General features: G+C 36.3%; 2 protein-coding genes across 5 annotated transcripts in view; one reads left to right on the forward strand and one right to left on the reverse strand.

Annotated features, from left to right (window-relative positions):
* The window catches only part of LOC107668379 (beta-galactosidase-like), a 17448-nt gene extending 8847 nt beyond the window's left edge, over window positions 1–8601 (forward strand). For both annotated transcript variants that reach the window (XM_016460227.1, XM_016460228.1), the window contains exons 4-16: window positions 2986–3046; window positions 3122–3216; window positions 3617–3797; window positions 4062–4120; window positions 4220–4341; window positions 4473–4513; window positions 4610–4728; window positions 5681–5755; window positions 5847–5936; window positions 6160–6273; window positions 7455–7586; window positions 7689–7904; window positions 8007–8601. In XM_016460227.1, the coding sequence (XP_016315713.1) occupies window positions 2986–3046; window positions 3122–3216; window positions 3617–3797; window positions 4062–4120; window positions 4220–4341; window positions 4473–4513; window positions 4610–4728; window positions 5681–5755; window positions 5847–5936; window positions 6160–6273; window positions 7455–7586; window positions 7689–7904; window positions 8007–8210 (1509 nt within the window). In that variant the 3' untranslated portion in view covers window positions 8211–8601. The remainder of the gene's footprint in view (window positions 1–2985; window positions 3047–3121; window positions 3217–3616; window positions 3798–4061; window positions 4121–4219; window positions 4342–4472; window positions 4514–4609; window positions 4729–5680; window positions 5756–5846; window positions 5937–6159; window positions 6274–7454; window positions 7587–7688; window positions 7905–8006) is intronic.
* A 523-nt stretch (window positions 8602–9124) lies between these two features.
* Window positions 9125–17031, reverse strand: LOC107668378 (ankyrin repeat and zinc finger domain-containing protein 1-like). Of its 3 annotated transcripts, none has more exons than XM_016460226.1 (16): window positions 16906–17031; window positions 16472–16669; window positions 16288–16382; window positions 14781–14883; window positions 14479–14672; window positions 13214–13320; window positions 12970–13123; window positions 12617–12845; window positions 12431–12529; window positions 11387–11536; window positions 11144–11296; window positions 10616–10904; window positions 10381–10492; window positions 9718–9885; window positions 9556–9626; window positions 9125–9428 (listed from the first exon to the last, which is right to left on the reverse strand). In XM_016460226.1, exons 2-16 carry the CDS (start codon window positions 16602–16604, stop codon window positions 9305–9307), a joined length of 2181 nt encoding a protein of 726 aa, XP_016315712.1. In that variant the 5' UTR covers window positions 16605–16669; window positions 16906–17031; the 3' UTR covers window positions 9125–9304. The 3 variants fall into 3 exon arrangements, with proteins under 3 accessions (XP_016315712.1, XP_016315711.1, XP_016315710.1); XM_016460225.1 differs by having other exon boundaries at window positions 11387–11545; window positions 16472–16637; window positions 16906–17030; XM_016460224.1 differs by having other exon boundaries at window positions 11387–11545; window positions 16906–17030.
* Window positions 17032–17311: the final 280 nt, after the last annotated feature.

A 17311-nucleotide genomic window follows, 5' to 3' on the forward strand; every position in this document is an offset into this window, starting at 1 on the left:
TGTATTAGTGCTGTCAAACGATTAATCGCGATTAATCGCATCCAAAATAAAAGTTTTTGTTAACATAATATATGTGTGTGTACTGTGTATATTTATGATGTATGTATAAATACACACATGCATGTATATATTTGAGAAAAATATGTTTTATATATAAAATATTATTATTTATATATAATGTCAATTATATATGAATATATATATATATATATATATATATATACATGTAAATAATTAAAAAAATATACATATATGTTTGTGTATTTATATATACATAATAAATATACACAATACACACATATATTATGTAAACAAAAACTTTTATTTTGGATGCAATTAATCGCGATTAATCGTGATTAATAATTTGACAGCACTAGTAGTATTACAATATAAGATATATCTTTTAATGTGATAAAAAAAAAAATAAGTGCGAGGGGCGTGGTCAGATTTTCCTCTTTTTTTTGTCTCTAGTTGATCACATGCGGCATGACGGCTTCGTATGCAATGCCGTCTGAGGGCTCAGAGGTCATGCACATTCAACTGAAGTTTCCTGCCTTGCCCTACATGTACTGAGATTTCTCTGCATTCTTTTTTTTTTCTTTTGTATTCCATTGTAACAGTATGAAAAACGACAACATGTACTGCGTGTTTGTGATCTGCTCTACCTATTTTATTTATGAGATATCTCATGAACAATTCTCTGCAATGCACAAAGGATCTTTCGTTTCCAGGTTTGTTTTCATACAGATACTAAATGTAATTGTTGAGCTTTAGGGGTTATCCATGTATGTTGAAAGTAATTTGTTAATGCTTTACACTTTTACATTTCCTTATAAATGATTGATGGTTGAAGGGTGAGTAGAATAATGTCACCTCATTGTATCCAGTTTTTGAACGTGCTTATTTTTGCGTTTATAGAGCAAACCTTTTGCTGATTGTATACAGCTTAATGGAAGTTACTCCCATAATTTGCGCAAAGCGTCATGGGGTGTAAGAAAAAGGAGGATATTTTTCTTTCAATTTAAATACATTGACATTTCATTTTGTATATTGTAGTGTGTCAACAACAGTGTTGGGCAAGTTACTTCCAAAATATAATACATTATATATTACTTATTACTTCCTTTTAAAAGTAATTAGTTACATTACAATATTACTGTCTCTGAATTGTAATGCGTTACACTACTTTTAAGTTACTTGTGAGTTACTTTCACTATCAAGCACAAACCGCAATTAACCTACATTCAGAAATAATAGCAGTAAATAAAGCGGAATGTTATAGGCCCTAATGAACAAGCATTAAACACAATAGCCAGCCTATAGGCTATTTTAGTTCTCCTCACTCCACAACAAATCCTTTAAATTGAACTATTCAGAAAAAAACAAGAATGAAAAATAGCCTATAAGTTGCTAAACAAGCCAAAACTAATTAATTTAAAGCGAAACTGAAAGCAAACGCCTTTGTTCTCATGCAGCCTACCTCTATCATTCTGCACGAATCCAAATGTTTCCATATTCGCGATGTATTTGAATGCTAAACTATTAGCCTATTTAATAGGCTATGTAAACCATGCTTTTGTAGGCTACTTAAGGCGCTTTCCGAAAAAAATAAAATAAAATTTCACACTCATGAACAAGTATGTGCTTGGCCCGAGCTCAGGCTGAACGACACGGATTGTATGGATGATTTTAATTAACAAGTGAATCTATATTTGGTTGACTGTATTTTATTCTGATAATGAATGGCTGCAATGTTTGCAATGCTGTATGTGTGTGTGTGAGGCGCCGGCGCAATCGAACAGCGGAAACATAAAATAATCCGTAATTTTTGGCCATACAGATCCTTCGAAACTGCATTGTGTTTACTTTTATTTTAGGATGCGCTTGTCATCTCGGTTTCTTTTCCGTGAACTTTTGCAGAGCACAGCGCCACAAAACTGAACCAAACTCAGCAGCACATTTTACATTATTGTCTTTTTTCTTTTCTTTCGTTTTGTTAATCTGTTAATTATTTGAGTCAAATATATTTCGCGTATGAATTCCTTTTATATGTAGACTACGATTTAATAAAAACAAATTGTTATTTTTAGTAAAACGTAATTTTTGTTGCTTGTCTGCGCTCATCCGCCGCATTCTTTCTCTTCTCCGACCCCGCAGTATGCCCATCTCACAAATAAATTTTGATGAAAAAATCTTGATCTGCCTTATTGTTTATAGGCTGGAATACACTACACAGGTTTTAAAATTTGAACAGGTTTCAAAACAGTAGACATATATTTGTTGACTTGGAAAAACTGGGTATCTATACTAAATGACTGAGGATCACTCACTAGCAGACTTTCATGTCATTCTGAACTTATGCCGAAAAATGTGCCTCATTGCTAGGAGATGCATGAAAAATGAAACCAATATGTGTTCTAAAATTGGCTCAAAATATCAATCGCGTTATGTCCTATGACTGGATGATTTCGTCTAAAGTCTGAATAGTCTGAAGCTATAAGTCTGTGCCCTTCATACACGACAATATTTACTGTGAAATATGTAAACTCTGGCTGCCAAAAATCTGCAGACTGTTCTCCAGACTATAAATTGGGGCAAAGATATGTGCAAAAGTCATGTAGTGTATTCCAGCCTTAAGAAAACTTTGTCAATAGTGCATAAATCATATGTTTTTGGTCATTTTTGGACCTTGACAGACCCTGGTCACCATTCACTTTTCATTATATGGAAAAGAGCAGCATGTACATTCTGTTAAAAATCTCCTTTTGTATTCCTCAGACGAAAGAAAATCATACTGGTTTTGAAAATACATGAGTAAATAATTGTAATAACAGATTGTATTTGTATTTATTTAAAAAAAAATGAGAATGAACGAGAATTTGATTCATGATGCTAGTAAGAATTAGTTCTGGTCACAACACAAAAGACAGCCTTGTGATAGTTATTTTGTGAGTTGTAAATTGTGGGTTCTTATCTGTCCGATAGGGTGGTTTGCCTGCCTGGTTGCTTCAAAAGCCAAACATTATCCTTCGTTCAGCTGACACAGGTATGTTACGTCTGTGTGAGACATGACTTCACATAGGCCAGATCTGTCTTTAATGGTAGTGTTTGTCTATTTCAGAGTATTTGAAAGCGGCAAGTGACTGGTTTGGTGTGCTACTCACTAAGATGAGACTGTGGCTTTATCAGAATGGAGGAAATATTATCAGTGTGCAGGTACAAAATAATGCTAACATTTAGTAAGTAAGTATACAAACATTACCAGACACATTTGTCCAATGCAGCGTCCTCAGATGAATGGGTCAGTTCCTTTGGATGAACCTGGTGTGACGTTCTCAAGGACACAATTTTGGCAGCTGGGTTAGAAACTACAATCGATTTGTTACCAGCTGAGACATTTAACCACTATGCTGCTCCACCCAGAGACAAATGTAAAATAATATTTTCTGACTATGCAATAATAACAAAGAACTTATTACAGTGACTGGCGCTCATGTTTTGTAGAGCCCGTACATAGTAATCATGAATGGTGTTGATATGTAAACAGTGCTTTACATTGTATAGACAAATATGGCTCTTCAGGTGTGAATATTTTGTGCATGTTTTTTCTTATCAGGTGGAAAATGAATATGGCAGTTACTTTGCCTGTGATTACAACTACATGCGGCATCTTCACACTCTGTTCCGTTTGTTCCTGGGGGAGGACGTCATTCTCTTCACTACAGATGGGAACACGGATAAAGAGATGATCTGTGGCACACTTGAGGGCCTATACGCCACTATAGACTTCGGCACAGGTAAGGTCAAAATGAAATCAGTGGTGTCTAAATTGTACCGTGTCTAAATTTTAGACCATGTATGCATATGCAAAAATACAACAATTTAATTATACATCGTTCGGTATTAGTATCAGATTTTTTTAAATATGGGTCGACCTCTACCTCTCTTTAAATATTTGTAATTTCTAATTTGTAGCTTTAAAAAATATAGTAAATACTCAAACTTGCATCTGAAAAGTCACACAAAGTCCAAGTGACACTGCAACTTCTTTTCCCCTTCAGACACCAATATCACTGCAGCCTTCATCCGACAAAGAAGGTTTGAGCCTAAAGGCCCATTGGTAAGTAAGATGTTTGAGAGAGCATTCATGTATTGATTGTTTGTGTCTCTATTTCTCGAGCTGTAGGATTTGGCAGTAATTGATGTGTCATGATTTCAGGTGAATTCTGAGTTCTATACAGGCTGGTTGGATCACTGGGGTGACAAACATGCATCTGTGGACACTGTCAAAGTGAGCAAAATGCTTGGAGAGATGTTGTCCATGGGTGCCAGTGTGAACATGTAAGTAATGCTTTCTATAGGATAATGAGTATAAATCCATTTGATTCATTAGATTATTTAAACTAAAAATACCTAGTTAACATTAAAACTTTGCTGCACTTCTGATGCAAAGGGCTTTCTTCAAATCCCAGGTACATGTTTGAGGGAGGAACAAACTTTGGCTACTGGAATGGTAAATCTGCTATCTCAGTATACCCGTTCCCATATCACTGACAATATCTGTTAATACAGTCATCTTAATGTGTGAATGTAATGTTATCACTCATAGGAGCGGATCATGATACCAGGTTTCGGTCTGTGGTGACCAGTTATGATTACAATGCACCTTTATCAGAGGCAGGAGACCCCACTGACAAACTGCTTGCCATCAGAGATGTCATTAAGAATGTAAGAGCATACATACAGTAACTCTGAATGTACATGTATACATTTATGACAATATCCAGTTTACAGGGAAGTATTAGTTGGTTGGGCTGGAGGGTATGACTGTGTATATTAACGTTCAGAAGTTTGGGGTCAATACATTTTTTAAAATGTTTTTGAAAGACATCTTATTTGGTCACCAAGAATGCATTTATTTGATCAAAATTTCACTAAAAACAGTAATGTTGTGAAATATTATGTCCACTGATTTCCATTTTAATGTATTTTAAAATGTAATTTATTCCTGTGACGCAAAGCTGAATTTTCAGCATCATAACTCCAGTCTTCAGTGTCATATGATCCTTCAGAAATCATTCTAATATGCTGATTTGCTGCTCATGAAACATTTCTTATTATTATCAATGTTGAAGACAGTGGTGCTGCTTAATATTGTTGTGAAAACTGTGATACATTTTTCAGGATTTTTTGTTGTATAGAAAGTTCAAAAGAACAGCCTTTTTAGATATAAATATTTTGTAACATTATAAATGTCTTCAATTTCACTTTTGATCAATTTAATGCATCCTTTCTGAATAGAAGTATTCATTTATTCTAAAACAAATTTTATTGAAACTTTTGAATGGTAGTGTATTACTTTGCAACTATAGAAAGGATTCTTGTATGTTATTCAAATGTAGGAGTGAAGCAGCAAAAAATGATGAAGCAGCTAAAAATTTAAGACATTAATAAATAAAAGATAAAAACAGTTACTCTTTATTTTGATAGTCCACTTTAGACATTCTACTCACTATAAGCAACTTTGCAACTACATGTCAACTAACTTTCATTCATTTGCATTTACAGTAATTGTCAATAAGGCTCACCTATACTAGCTAGTATTTGTAACCAGCACCTTTTGAATCACAAAACATACATCCATTCTATTGAAATAATAATAATATGTGTTCGTTTTCAGTTTCGTGATATTCCAGTTGGTCCCATGCCACCAGCCACCCCAAAGTTCGCTTATGGCTTTGTTACACTTCAGAAGGTATGGACGTTTCACATAGCAAAACCTTATTCATTTGCAAGATTTCTTGTCCATACAAACCATCTTACTCTGTCCCTATGTTCTTTCATAGGTTGGCAGCATTAGCAGCTTGTTGGATACGCTGTCACCTCAAGGTCCAGTACAATCTCAATATCCTTTGACGTTTGAGGAGATTAAACAGGTATGATATTTAAAAGAACTTAATACAGTCCATGAACATTACATTGAGAATGTAATTATGATTAATAATGTTTTATGTTGTTGTGTTTAGCCAGCCAATAAAGGCCAATGTTTTATTTCCTCATAAATGGCTATAGATGTGGATATATGGTTTGGGCTTTGGAGGCTGGTCTTGGTTAAGTGTAAATGCGGGTCTGAGCTTGTGTTATGTCAACTGTGTGCAGTACTATGGCTTCATGCTTTACCGAACGACACTGCCACGGAATGTTCCCGAGCCGACCCCTCTCATCTCGCCCCTCAATGGCATCCATGATCGTGCATACGTCTCTGTGAATGGGGTGAGCAGACCACTTGTTTGGGTCATGCTAACACAATGTTTTGTTCTCACCATGGTTAGTCAGACACTATAACAGTGTGTATTACCACTGGTGTGTAAAACCACTGTTTGCAGCTTAAAGGTGCACTCCGTTATTTTTGTCCTAGTGTAAACAATTTTACATATGAAGAAAGGAATAATCATTTTGAAAATATATGTTTAAAATGATGTACACTCACATGAAGACTTATCAGCTTTATTTCACATGAAGTGGGAACAATGGGAGAACCATGTTGAAATCATATGACAAGCCCCCTTGGTGCAAAATACATCCAACACAGTTTTTGCACACCAGCAACCACATGCAAAACACTGGAACTGAATCCAAGCATGAGATGGATTCAGAATAGTAAGTGTCAGTATAAAGTCCATAAAGACCAATGTGATGAAGATGAGCCAATGAAACAAAACCAAAACCAAAAAAATACTATGTGCATTCCAGTTGACCATAAGTGCCCTGCAAAGTGGACTTCACACATTTTTTTATTTTGGTTTTTGGTCATTGTCATTTTTATTGTGTGTGTTTTTAACATGTAGTCTATATAGTTTTTAATTATTTGAGTACATCCAGTTAAACTAAATGAAAATGAGAAATGCTGCCTCGGCAACTAGCTGAAATGTTTTTTAATAATTTATTTTATTTAAATTAACGTTTATTTTAAGTAACGAAAATGTTTTTATGGGTTTAGTTTTAGTTAACTATAATAATCCTGTGTTATACATAGGTAGTACAGTATATTAAATGAAAGTATGGTAATTTATATTCTATTTATTTACAAAGTATATCATGTCATCATACCTCAAACTAATCGTCATGCCTCAGCGCATTGTCAAGTGCACTTCAACTGATATCCTGTGCTCAGTGAGCAGAGCAGTGAACACTGCATAGGGACCCTGTCAATCAGAACACAGATACTGAGTGCACCCTCAAGACCAAATTAAAATGATCTTCTGTTATTCACAAAACCCAAACTGCTGATCACTTCAGTTTACATGATCAAATGAAGAGATTATGTTTACTTGTTATATTCATGTTTAACGGTTTATTTAGGGCCTATATTTAACTCTCATATTAACTATGGTTTTGTTTGATGACAGATGTTTGCCAGAAAAGACTGTTTAGATTGAAACTTGTCTGAGCAGGTGTACCAGGGGCTTATGGAGAGGGACACTGCACTGGTGATGAACGTTACGGGACAACAAGGGGATCAGTTGGACATACTCGTGGAGAACATGGGAAGGGTTCATTTTGGAAGTTATATCAATGATAATAAGGCAAGTTACACTACATATGTCATTGTTAAAGATTTGCTAATATTCCTTAAACCATCTGAGAAAATTCCATTAATGAATAAAGAATTTAAAACCTATTTTCAGGGTCTCTTGGGTAACCTCATTTTGGGCAATGACGTGCTTACCGATTGGTCAATCTACCCACTGGACATTGACACCGCAGTAGCTAATGGCTGGCTGCAGGCAGCTCACTCAGGGTCAGGGATGGAAGCAGGAGATGGACCAATGATCTACTCAGGAACTTTGAAGCCTACAGGCCTCGCATGGGACACTTTTGTAAAACTCAATGGATGGACTAAGGTGAGGCGCATTTTTTGTATCATGAAGAATATCTAGTATTTGTTATTGTTTGAGACTTGAGTAACTACATGCCAGTTTTGTGTAATTCTGTTTTTCTTTTAGGGTCAGGTGTGGGTAAATGGGGTGAACCTGGGAAGGTATTGGCCCCAGAGGGGCCCACAACAGACGCTGTATGTCCCCAGACCTTTTATTAGTGCCACTCAGCCAAACAACATCACAGTGCTAGAGCTGGAAAGAGCTCCGTCGCACAGAAGAATCCTGTTTATGGACCAGCCTCAGCTGTACAGCACTGGACAGAAGACATGATCATATACTCTAACAGTGCCAGTGAAAGGCCTCTTGCTGTTCTGCAAACAACCAGTATCTGCACAGCTCCATCATCTCTGCTCAAATCTTTTCTCAATACTCTGCTCAAGTATTACAAAGAAATACACTAAAGTAGCCACCATAATGCATAATAATACACTGTCATTTTTGCCACATTTACCCAATTTACTGGTCAGTTTATTTCTTAAGAAATGGTAAAAATGCTAACATTTTTCCACACCAAGGCGCTGAAGTTAATTTTAGTACTGGCAGATCTAAGAAGTCAAGACCTTGATGCGCATTAAAGTTTCTCTGATTCAAAAGAAGATTATTTAAATCTCATTTAAGTCTCATAATTATCCAATGTTTTTGTGGGGCAGGCATGATGTAAAATATTTGGAATAAAATAAAAACATTCTAGCCACTCAGAAATAAAGGAGAAATAAATGAATAATATATATATATATATATATATATATATATAAAACCATGTTCCTTCACTTAATTTAAGTGACTGTAGCATTCTGTGCTGTCAACCATATACCTTTTGTTCTTTATCATTAATCATGCTAGTTTGGAAACAATAATACACCAAAAGAATCGTATAAATTTGTACAACCTAAAACTGCTGCAGTGGAAGAATAAACTTTAACATCATTTTAACCAAACGTTTGCAAATTTCTCATAGTTTTACATTTTCAAACATAAAACGCACCATGGTTTTACTTTACAGTTCTGAATTAGCTATGATTTTTAATGATCTATTATATCATTTCAAGTATAGATGAAGATATAGAACCTTTTTTGAATCATAGTGGTTGGTCTGTGTCCTGAGTTGAAAAGTAAAACAATACCAGAGTTAAACTGTTAGAGAAATTCAAGATTTCTGTAAATCATTCATGATTTATTAATCATTCGCTTCTCCTATTCTAGGTAATCTTTCATAGTCTTGTTATTTCCAAAGACAACTGTGAAATCCATGATATGTTTATTGTCAAATCCAGTCAACTCCCAGATCATGCGAGATGAAATATGTCCACAATATGGCAGTACACCTTCCCCTCCTCTAACACAGTGTGGCAGGATGTGAGAGGTCAGGGTCGGGCGGCAGCATTGGCTTTGCGGTGGGCTTGGACACAGCGAGGCGTACAGAAAGAGTAGTCCAGATATTCAAAAGGAATCTTTCCCAGTAACGACTCTCCACACTGAAAGCATCTCCTTTAAAAAGATTTTTATGGTAATGATTACAAAACTTATTTTTGGATGAACTATTCCTTTAAACATGACTTACATAAAGGACAGATATTTCTCCATAGAGATATTATTACATAATAAAAGGTAATACCTAATGGTGGTGAGTGTTACTCCAGTTGTGGCCATATGTTCAGCCAATCTCCTCTCTGCAGCCAGAGCTCGCTGTGTGACATCAGAAATATGACATAATCAGCCAATCACAAGAGCTCTTCCACGTAAGAACTACAGTAAGAGGAAGAAATTACGTAGTCACCTTCTCTCTGTCACCAAGAGCTATGAACCTCCTCTTTTCCTCCTCTTCTTGCTGTTTCTTGAGTTTCTCTTCTTTTTGCTCTTTCTCTCTCTGTTTCCGTGCTGCTTTTTGGGCTTTTTTCTTCTCTGCCTTTTTGGACTCAATTTCTTCAGTCAGTGGTCCAGGCACCTTAAACACATTAAAGCAAAGAGAATACAGCTGCAAGTGACACATTTATTACTTTGGGTTGCAAAGACAAGGCAGCTGTACATACAAAGGGTTTTCAGAAAACAATTTGTTTAAACCTGAAAAAAAGTATTTTGAAATATTAAAAAAATGTTATGATATAAAATAGTAGCATGATGAAATTAATTAAAAACATTTATTAAACAAATTATTAAACCTTTGTATTTAATGCAGGTCTGAAACCACTGACTAGTCAAAAGAAATAATAATTAACAAAAATGATAAAATGACACATTAAACCTTTTTATCTTCATCTCTTTTAGCAAATATATTTGACAAATGTTTTTAATGTGCATTAAAAAATAATTTGTTTTAAAGTGAAAAATAGAATCATGTCTCTGACTTTCACTGTTTTTTTTTGTTGTTGTTTTGCCATGCATATGAAGGTTTTGTTACTAATTGTTGTGTTGCTAGTCATCATAAGACAGATTTGTTTACCTGTGCTTTAGTGTAGTCATACTTCTGAGGGTGTTCGGCCATGTATTTTCTGAATGTGTTGCGGGTATCTTTTTCCGGAGCAACTCCATATGGAGTCTGTCCTTCCTTATCCCTGAAAAAGACATTGGCCACTATTTAGAATTGAACAATCCATCTTGGCCACATGAAAGCTTATCCATGCAGTACATTTTTATTTCTGCTAATTGATTATTGCAATGATTCTGTATGTGCTCACTTGTTAGCTGGATCACTCCCTTCATCCATTAACAGTCTGATGACTGAACTCTGTCCAGCTGCTGATGCCACATGCAGTAAAGTAAAGCCTGCTGAGTCTATGGGCTTGTTGAGAAGACATGAAACCCTTGAGATAGGATTCTCTTTGGCGTTTCTCTCTCCTTTGCCTTTTTCCTCTCCCTGGTCCTCTGGTAGTTGCAGGAGGGTGCGTAATGATTGGATGTCCCCCGTTTTACAGGCGGTGTAGAGAGCGTCCCTCAAACTATATTCCCAAGACTCATCCACTTCTTCTAAAAAGAGATAGAAGTATAAAAAATTAAATTTTATAATAACTGTTTTCTATTTGAATATATTTTAAAATGTAACTTATTCCTGTAATGGTAAAGCTGAATTTTCAGCCACCATTTCTCCAGTCTTCAGTGTCACATGATACTTCATAATTAAATCTAATACGCTGATTTGCTGCTGAGAAACATTTTATTACCGGCGAACTGTGAGTTGACTGTTGGCTCCAATATCAGTGTTTTACCTTCTTCTAGCTGACGTTTTTTGCCTTTGGGTTTCCTCCTGCTCTTTGACTTTCCCTGCATCTCTTTAGAGTCATCATCTTCACATTCCAGTTCACCTTCTTCCAGTATTTCATAATTTGCCTCTTCCTTAGTTATTTCACGGTTGCTTGAGTCTGAAGACGCAAGAAAAAAAACGACATATTTTACTAAACTTCTCCATCTTTACTAAAAGCATTTTCCTTTTGTTCTGCAAAGGTCTTTACCTTCTCTCTTCTCTTTCCTTTTCCTTCTTCTCTTCTTATTAAGCTGGACCTCATGTTCTCTGAGGTCCAGAGTTCCCAGTGTCACCTCCACCATCTCTAACGTTCCTGTGTCTTCCTCCCGTGAACTTTCTTCTTTAACCTCTTCTCCCTCTGCAGGCACTGACCACAAAACAGCCTTTAAATAAGTACATTTTCTGAAACAGCATCCGGGTTCAGACACAGTCAGGGTTCAGACCACTGATCTATGTAATGACTGGATTGCTCATTGTGTTCTAAACTGCCGTTTGGCGGTGAAGCCACCGGAAGTGTTCGAGCCGTCATCTTACTATTCCCTACTGGCGGAGAGCATCATTGACTGACAGCTAAAACCACCTGATCTGAAGCCTATCAGTCACACAGGATTGTTTTTAGGATATGTGTTTGTAAATTAATTGTTACTTCAGATGTTATCTGCAATGTTTATAGTCTTTTTGTGCAGGATAAGTGATGTATTGAAATAGTTTAGGTGGGTGTGTCAGCTGCACACTGCCGACACAGGTAACTGATCCAAGACTAAATATATTTCTTTATGTACATAATGTACATATGCAGGAAATATTAAACATGAACAGATTTTCAGTATCTCGTCCTGGGGCCACCCACCCCTGACTGAAGCAGAGATCCTAGCTTTATGATGGCCATCACTGGCTACAGCTGTGGGTGGTTCCATGTCTGGAGGGTGAGCAGTTGGAAGTGCTCATAATTGATGACTTTTCCTAGCCAGGGCCTGCTCCTTTGGTCCAGGGTTCCTCCTTCCAACATTGGCTTGCCACAATGCATGTTCAATTAATTATTAATTTAATCAATGTTTCAGTCTTTCACTGCTTCAAAATGCATGCAGTTAATGAAATTATTGTTAACAACATAATTATATAAACAGTGAACAACTGTACAATAGAATGTATGGGACTATTAGGGAACATAAATTCGGCAGCGCAGTGGCTTCACTTTTATGTCATCATGAGCAATCCAGTTTTCTATTATAGATCAGTGGTTCAGACGCACCATTGGTGTTTGGGACTGGAAGACTAACAGGTTTAGGAGTTTTCTTCTTCCACACTCTTCTCGAAGAACTGAAAATACTGGAGATTTCAGTGTCCTTTTCTGGAATATATAAGACATTCATATTAAAGGAAAAATTAAAATATTGTAAAATATATATATATTACATGGTAGCAAATCTCAACTTACGATAAACATGTACAGTTGAGAGAAGATCAAAGACTCTCTGTATTTCACTAAATGTTGCTCTACGTGTGGCGAAAGGAAGTACACGGACTCTCTGATCTTTGTTGTCCAGTGGTGCTCCGTGACCAATAAGACCAAAAAATATGGTCTTATTGTAACTTGGTGCTCGAAGGAAGATGGCACTTGCCTCCTTCAAATACTCAGCCCAGCTTTCTAGAAGATCGTGAATATCCTGGTTAAAAAAGGACGTATACATCAAAAACAATTCCAGACTTGTGAATTTAGAAAGTCAGTGTTATTCAAGTTTTTATATATAGCAAAGGGTTGAAATTCAGAATTGATTTGGAGGAACGTACCTTGAGCAGCGCTGCCTCATTGTAACGTCTGAGGGCCGCCCCTGCTGATTTAGGCCTGTGGCTGTGGTTCTGAGCGTCCCTCAGTCCCTGTGCGGTCCCTCGCTTCGCTCTCACCGTGTACCGATGGAACGTCTTATGCTGCAGAATTTCTTTTCTATGTGTTAGACAAATCAATTAGGGAATAGCATTTAAATAACTCTGGAATATTTGTGGTTATAGACAAACATCTGAACTTTTCACTGACCCCTTAATAACTGCTCCAGCAAAGTGTCCACCACCAGTCATCAGAATTACCCAAATAGTGTTGTTTGATATTTTCAGTAAAGAGGAAACCAAGTCTTCCTCATTGTCCTGAGTATGACAACAGAATTAGATGAGACTGAAAGAATAGAGTGCTGCAGGAATGACTCCTAAAACTTGGAAATGAGTTAGCATTTCTGAACTTCTGGTTCTATTGTCCTAAAGTCAATGGGTCTTTTGACTGGGTTTTTGGTTAAATGACTTAAATAAGGTCTGCGTGCTTAACACAAGCTCAAGATATTTTCACGTTTTAATCTACGACACTCAGTTGTGATTTTTGCTCGTTTTGAAAAAAGGTGGTTGCTAACAAGTGGCTAAATAGGACTAATGGGGCATTAAATGTCACAAATACCACACCAAACAGGAAAACTCATCTACTAACTAGTCCGCTTTCACAGCCTTGTTTAACCTCACACTCTCTATTCTCACTCAAACTTGACTGAATGAGTTGTCAGAAGCTTAGTGATGGTGACGTTAAAGTGTCATGTGATATGGCGTAGTTGATTTATAGCCTAACTTACTGTATAATTTTAGCTTTTTACCTCTAGTGATTGTATTCAGGCTTCAAATTTAAAAAGCTGTGCTCATTAGTGAAGATTATCTTGATGAACAAAACGTATCATAAACCTCTGTTAGTCACAGAGCTTATTTTCTGCAATAATCCAAATGACAACGGAAAAATCCTATTGGGTTTTTGTCAAGGGTACCATGGTGATGCTAACCTCCGGGTTGGCCTACAAAAATATAATTCCCTGCAGCACGTTATAGAAAATAAAATTCAGGTATTTCAAAACAACACAATTTGATCTTGAACTGCAGAGACACTCCAGTACATAATCTAGTATGAGAGATGCTACAACAAATGTGCTTCCACCAATCAGAAAGCAAAATGCGGAAAGGTCATTATTTTATAAAATGCAATAGTTATTATTTTTTCATGTCTATTATTTAATGTTTCTGTGGAAAATAAACACTATTTTGACTAAACTGAAATTAAACTGGTAATAAAGTGTTTGTCATAATGTGCAGAAGCTCCTATTATGATCCTGTTTTCCTCTATCCTATCACTTTCTGTTTCTACTCAACAGCTCTAATCAATAAATGCAAAAAAAAATCTCAAAATATATAACCCCATGATTAAAAATCCAAAGATCTTTTTATTTAGGCACAGACTAACAAATCTGAGAAATGATGGATAGATTTACTCACTTTCTTGCTTTGCAGAACACAGTGATACAATGACAGGTACTGTCCCTGCATGTTTTGAAAGACTACTTTGGTAGAAAGTCGACGTGTGGACTGATCTGTGTCCAGAGCACTGTCTGTCTCTTCAGGGCCCACTTCATCTCCAAGATCCCCATCCTCACTGTCTGAGTCTGAACCCGAAATGCTTGAAATATCGCCTGTTAACAGAAAGGCAGACAGGAAGATTATGCAAAAATTACACTTATTCAAACTGGGTGACATAAAACAGTTTCTCAGTGAGGTCATATGAGCATACATGACTCTACCTGTGCCAGTCTTCTTCTCAAACTCCTCCACTGTGACCACTGATCCTCCTTCCATTCGTTGTCTCAGGTTGAAGCGGTGCCAGTCAAGTTTGTAGTGCTCCATCTGATAAAAGACTGGGGCTGCATTAACATACACATTAAATGTCTTTCTATCCCTCTATACAAAGCTATGACATGACTTCAGAAGACTAGCACAGTAGTAGTTTGGACTACTTTTATGGTATTTTATGTTGCTTTTTGGTTACCCTGTAAGCAAAAGAGCAGCATCAACATTGTTAATTAATGGTATATTCTCCTGAGAACCAGAAAAAAGTGTTTTGTGAATTTTTTTTATGTCATTACATTGGTTGGAGCATAAGAAACAAATGGAGAAAAAAACTTTTTTGGAAAAAATATATTTTATTCATATTTTATTTTATTTTATTTGATGGCCTTTGTAGAGGACGTTATTTAAAAAAAATAGACATGAAAAGGCATGTATAGGCAAAAACAATGTTTTATTTTTTCATTCACCAATCATTTCTTAGGTTTCAGGCTATTTTTAGCCCAACTTTGAACAAAAAGATGATTCTCAACTATATTATGAAACATAGAATGATTTGATATACTACTGTACTTTATGGAATATGTGCATAAAATATCCATAAATTGGTTTCCCATTGGTGTTCTTGGGGCAAACCATAATGAAAATTAAGTGTAATAATAGGAATAATAACTTGGCAACATTTTCATAAGAATACCTCATATTTCATAGGAATATTGATCTATAATTTCTTTCCCTATTGACTTGTTGTGTCTCCCCAAAATGCCTGATTAACATGCTGTTTGTCCTGGTGTCCTCTACAAAAGACATGTATGACAAATATGCCCCGTTTCGGAACAAAAAGTCATATTTCGATTTGAAACCCCATAACTTTTTTTTTCCTGAAATGTTTATTTACGAGAAACAATTTGAAAATTTGTCAGATTTAAATGATAATTACAAAATATTATTATATTTCCATAGCAGTGCTAAATTAGATCATTCTGTCAATATTAGTCATATTTAAAGTCACTTTATTGGCAACTGTGGCATGTATAGTCTCAGAGAAATTCACTAAAATATAATGTCCTCTACAGAGGGCAAAAGTCTATGCCTGGGTCCCAGGAGGATATCCTTTGTTGAAGCTATCAGTGTGCATACCTTATTTTTATCTTATTTTCAAATACCTTCTTGCTTCAAATCAAAGTTTGTATAATGTGATTCACCTCATAGCTGGTTGGTTGGTTTGGATCATGGCTTATAACTCTTTAACAAACACTAAAAAAAAATGTTATTAGAAAAATTAATGGGGGAAAATGGACCAAGGCTGCTGAAGAAGCTGTCAGGCATTATTAGTTTTTACAAGAAACTAAATGAATTGCAGACCTTTAACACTTAGGATTAAAGGTTCTACTACAAACTCACACTTAAATTGATCGTATCAGCACTGTAATGAATTACTCGTCAGGATTGACCCTACAGTACCTGCTCCTCTCGACTCTCAAAAGGACACTGACAGGCCGAGCAGAACATCCTATCTGACACCTCGCCGGCGGACGCAGTCTTCCTTGAGCCAACATCTGTACGTGTAATGAAGAGTGTGGTATTAATAAGACCTGATCAGCAGCCGTGTGTGCTCTCATTAAAGCAGTCAGTCGGACTCTCTTACCCTCACCGGACGCAGTAGCAGAGGGCTGGGGAGGTTCGGGATGACCCAGCAGTCCAGACACCAATCTCAGCCCAGCGGTCACGGTCTCATCCGCACACAGCGAGAACACACACCGCTGCTCCGGTGAAGCCATAATTCAGTCGACAAAATAAACCACCGCTATCTCCTAAACTCACGAAGGGTGGCACACCATGACGGCTAAATAGGGTGAGAGAGTTTTACACACGGAAGAACAAAAATGTGAGCTTTACTCATTACACTAAACATTCCGTATCGGGACTGACGATAAAAACCAAAGCAATGTCCATGTTTGTCTCAATCTGACAGCTGCTTCCCTGATTCAGCACTTACACTGCAAAGATAAACATGCTGTGCTAAACGCTAAAATTCAGCTCACTTAACTATCAGTGCTCAATGTTAATGTATATATTTACCTTAATGGCAAAAGCATCGGTCCCTTACGGTTTGAATTTATATTTTCAGTCCGAGTAAGCTGAAGTTAATCATACTACATTAAACGCGTGTTTCTGCTCTACGGTGGCCGACAAGTGTCAGAAAACTACAGCGCGATTTGATGCGAAGACTCTTGATGCCAAGGACTTCCAAATATGATGATATCCTTGTAATTGTATCCTTTTTACTTCAAATATAATAGTGAAAATATATTTTCACGTAAATAACTGAGTGAGCATTAATTGGCTTTCAGGTCATTGTACAAAAGCCAAAAGAAACGATCATCTATTTTCTGTAAAATATTTATTTATATTAAATTGGCAGCATATCTGTTACTATCAATCATTAGAGTTAAGTTAGATGTATTCAGTTTTCAAATGTATTTGC

The sequence above is a fragment of the Sinocyclocheilus anshuiensis genome, unplaced genomic scaffold, assembly GCF_001515605.1.
Source record: "Sinocyclocheilus anshuiensis isolate Anshui unplaced genomic scaffold, SAMN03320099.WGS_v1.1 scaffold1237, whole genome shotgun sequence".
In the NCBI taxonomy this organism is placed as follows: Eukaryota; Metazoa; Chordata; class Actinopteri; order Cypriniformes; family Cyprinidae; genus Sinocyclocheilus; species Sinocyclocheilus anshuiensis.

Excerpts from the sequence above, each read along its gene's own strand:
- LOC107668378 (XM_016460225.1), bottom strand. The coding sequence starts at position 16,604 with ATGGCTTCACCGGAGCAGCGGTGTGTGTTCTCGCTGTGTGCGGATGAG. Across the intron at positions 14,673-14,780 it reads TGAGAAGAAGACTGGCACAG|GCGATATTTCAAGCATTTCG; the intron begins GTAGAGTCATGT and ends TTCTGTTAACAG. Across the intron at positions 11,297-11,386 it reads AAGGAAAGAGAAGAGAGAAG|ACTCAAGCAACCGTGAAATA; the intron begins GTAAAGACCTTT and ends TTGCGTCTTCAG.